General features: G+C 38.1%; 1 protein-coding gene across 1 annotated transcript; it reads right to left on the bottom strand.

Moving 5' to 3' along the window:
- Positions 1–991: 991 nt before the first annotated feature.
- Positions 992–3267, bottom strand: LOC122609028. The gene is made up of 4 exons (XM_043782088.1): positions 2856–3267; positions 2322–2758; positions 1763–2152; positions 992–1684 (listed from the first exon to the last, which is right to left on the bottom strand). Exons 1-4 carry the CDS (start codon positions 3265–3267, stop codon positions 992–994), a joined length of 1932 nt encoding a protein of 643 aa, XP_043638023.1.
- Positions 3268–3946: the final 679 nt, after the last annotated feature.

Raw genomic sequence — 3946 nt, 5'->3', positions numbered from 1 at the left:
ATTTTAAACCTAACGTAATCTAGATGTTGAACCACATGTCATATGCATTTGTACATATCAATACTAAATTAAGAGTATCCAGACCACCAAAACCTAAAACACTCACTTTTTTACCTGACAATTGCCTTCTAGTAGATCCATTACATTTCATTTTTGAAATGTGATCTTTATCAATCGAAATAGAGAAAAATAATATATCCTAAATACTTTGAATTGTCGAGTTAGAATCCATCATAGACAACACATTAGTATTGAGTTTAGATTTTATTTTATAATAACTTTGCAAAATTTATGAAATATAACTATGGATGGAGTCCCCACTTCAATTTGGTGAATTATGTCTTATTTTCACTACCAACTGTTCTTTAATAACATCTTAAGGGGGCTACCAATCCAATTTGGAGGTTCTCTAGCGGCGCTTATGACTCTTGTACGTGTTCCGAGGTCTGATTTCTTCAGCGATTTGATGCTCGAACTCCCCCACACTTAGCTTTTGGCCAAATACATGGTTTCCTTCAGACTACAAAACAAAGTACTCCTACACACTTCAATCAAAATATCAAAATGGATATAACAAGCTAAAACCTAAAAATGAAATGAAAAGCAAAACAAAATCAAACTAGAAAAAGAGAAATTAAGAGCTAAACAAAACAAAACATGGGTTGCCTCCCAAAAAAGCACTTAGTTTATTTAGGAGTCTTAAGCTCGACTCCTTCACTACTCATTCATCAACGAAATAAGGGCAAGATTCTATGCCATCGTCTTTATCGCTATCCTCCTCATAGTAATGTTTCACTCTCTGCCCATTGACTATAAAAACTTCCCCACTATGGCCACGTAACTCTACTTGTCCCGACGGGTAACCTTTAATGACTTCAAATGGTCCTGCCCATTTTGATCTGAGTTTCAGCGCTTTGAGCTTAAAGCGAAAATTAAACAAAAGCACCTTATCACCTTCCTTGAATTCTTTCATCCTAATTCTCCTGTCGTGCTATGCTTTTGTTCTCTCCTTATAGATACTAGAGTTTTCATAGGCTTGTTGTCTAAATTCTTCTAATTCATCTAGTTGCCAGTACCTTTCCTTCCCAGCTTCATCTAAATCCATGTTACAATTCTTAATTGCCCAAAAAGACTTATTCACTATTTCTAATGGTAAATGACACGTTTTTCCATACACTAACTTATAGGGTGTGGTCCCTATGGGTGTCTTATAGGCTGTCCTAAATGCCCAAAGTACATCATCTAACTTATTCGCCCAATTCTTAGGATTATCCTTAACTGTTTTCTCTAAAATTCTCTTAAGTGCCCTGTTTGTGTTTTCTACTTGACCATTAGTCTGAGGGTGATAAGCTGTTGAAAACCTATGGTTGACTCCATATCTCTTAAGTATCTTTTCTAATTGAGCATTTGCAAAATGACTACCCCTATCGCTAATCAAAGCCTTAGGCATTCCAAACCTACTAAACAAGTTCTTAAGAAAATCTACAACTACCCTAGCATCATTAGTGGGCAAAGCTTTGGCTTCCGCCCATTTTGATACATAATCTAATGCTACTAGAATATACTTAAACTTATGAGAAGGTGGAAATAGCCCTATGAAATCTATTCCCCAAACATCAAATACTTCACAAACCTGTATGCCCTTCTGTGGCATCTCATCTCTCTTGGTGATCGATCCTTGGCGCTGGCATGCATCACATAACTTAACCAAAGTCTTGGCCTCTTGAAAAATTCCAGGCTAGTAAAATCTTGCCTCAAATACCTTCCTAGCTGTAGTCGACGGACCATAATGTCCTCCTGTGGGTCCTGAATGACAGTCATCTAATATCTTCCTACTCTCATTTTCTGACACACATCTCCTAATCATACCGTCTGCACACATTCTAAACAAGTATGGTTCCTCCCAGTAATAATACTTAAGGTCTGAAAAGAACTTCTTCCTATGGTAATAGTCTAAATGCAACGGTAAAACTCCTGCAGCTTTGTAATTAGCTATGTCAGTGAACCAAGGTACATCCTCCTTATCATCTACTTCTATCCTCATCAAATTCTCTTCGGGGAAGGCTTCATCTATCTCTTTATAATCAAGTTCCTCCTCATCTAGGCTGTCTAATCTACTAAGGTGATCTGCAACTACATTTTCTGCTCCCTTCTAATCCTTAATCTCCAAATCAAACTCTTAAAGCAGTAACACCCACCTAATTAACCTAGGCTTAGCATCTTTCTTATTAATGAGATATCTAATGGCTGGATGGTTTGTAAATATGGTCACTTTTCTGCAACACTATGCAATTCCTAAACTTATCTAAGGCAAAGACTACTGCCAGCAATTCCTTCTCTGTAGTTGTGTAGTTCCTTTGGGCCTCATTAAGGGTTTTGCTAGCATAATATATCGGCCTAAAATGCTTATCTATCCTCTGTCCTAACACATCTCCTACGGTGAAATCACTAGCATCGCACATTATCTCAAAAGGTGAAGCATAATCAGGTGATACTACAATAGGGGAATCTACAAGGTGTTTCTTCAGTTTCTCAAATGCCTTAATGCAATCCCTATCAAAATCAAACCTAACATCTTTCTCTAAAAGTCTGGTCATTGGCCTAGTTATCTTGGAAAAATCCTTAATAAATCTCCTATAAAACCCTGCATGACCTAGAAAACTCCTAACTCCTTTGACATTAACCGGAACTAGTAATCTAAACATCACATCTATCTTAGCGTTATCTACTTCTATTCCTGCTCTAGACACCTTATGTCCTAATACTATTCATTCCTTAACCATGAAATGACATTTCTCCCAGTTCAACACTAAATTAGTTTCTTCACACCTAGCTAAACATCTTATCTAAATGACCTAAACATGAATTAAACGAATTCCCGTAAACCGAGAAGTCATCCATAAACACTTCTACCGACTTTTCTAACATATCCTGAAAAATCGCTGTCATGCACCTCTGAAAGGTGGCAGGAGCATTACACAATCCAAAAGGCATCTTCCTATAAACATATGTTCCATAGGGGCAAGTGAATGTTGTCTTCCCTTGGTCTTTTGTATGAATGGGAATCTGAACATACCCTGAAAATCCATCGAGAAAACAAAAATACTCGTTCCCTGCTAAGCGTTCTAACATTTGGTCCATAAAGGGTAAGGGGTAATGGTCTTTCCTAGTAGCCTCATTAAGCTTCCTATAGTCTATGCAAACTCTCCATCCCGTCACAGTTCTAGTTGCTATCATCTCATTGTAATCGTTAGCCACTACTGTCATTCATCCTTTCTTCGGTACGCAGTGAATAGGACTTACCCACTCGCTGTCTGAGATGGGAAAGATAATTTCTGCATCTAATAACTTAATCACCCCTTCTTCACTACTTCCTTCATATTAGGGTTTAGACGTCTCTGTCTCTGTACTACTGGCTTCGAGTTGGCTTCTAGGTGGATCCCATGGTTACAATACGACGAGTCTATACCTCTAATATCTGATATCTTCCAAGCAAACGCCTTCTTATGAGACCTAAGAACCTTCATCAAAGCTGCCTTCTCATTCTGAATCAGCTTCGATGAAATGATAACCGGGAGTTGTGACTTTCGTTGGAGGTAAGCATACTCCAACCTTGGCGGTAACCACTTCATTTCAAGATCCGTTGGCGGTTCTTCTAAAGAGGTAACTAGGTTATTGGGTGTTTGTACTAAGGCTCCATCAAATTTATCTACTTCAAGTTCTCCTAAATCCCATGGACATTCTAGTGACCTAAGACTTCCTCTATCTCATGATTTGTTCTACTATCTACTTCTGCCATTTCCACTTCTTTAGCAGAAACTCCTATATCATCTTATCCTATGTCTGGGTCTCCTTCCATGGTCAAACTAAGCTTCCTCCTACCATTTCCTATGGTAATTCTACATTCTGCTACTTCTATTAGAGCTTTGGTTGTGTTAAGGAAAGG

The sequence above is a fragment of the Erigeron canadensis genome, chromosome 7 (genome assembly GCF_010389155.1).
Source record: "Erigeron canadensis isolate Cc75 chromosome 7, C_canadensis_v1, whole genome shotgun sequence".
Lineage (NCBI taxonomy): Eukaryota > Viridiplantae > Streptophyta > Magnoliopsida > Asterales > Asteraceae > Erigeron > Erigeron canadensis.
This window is presented reverse-complemented; position numbering and strand designations above follow the sequence as displayed.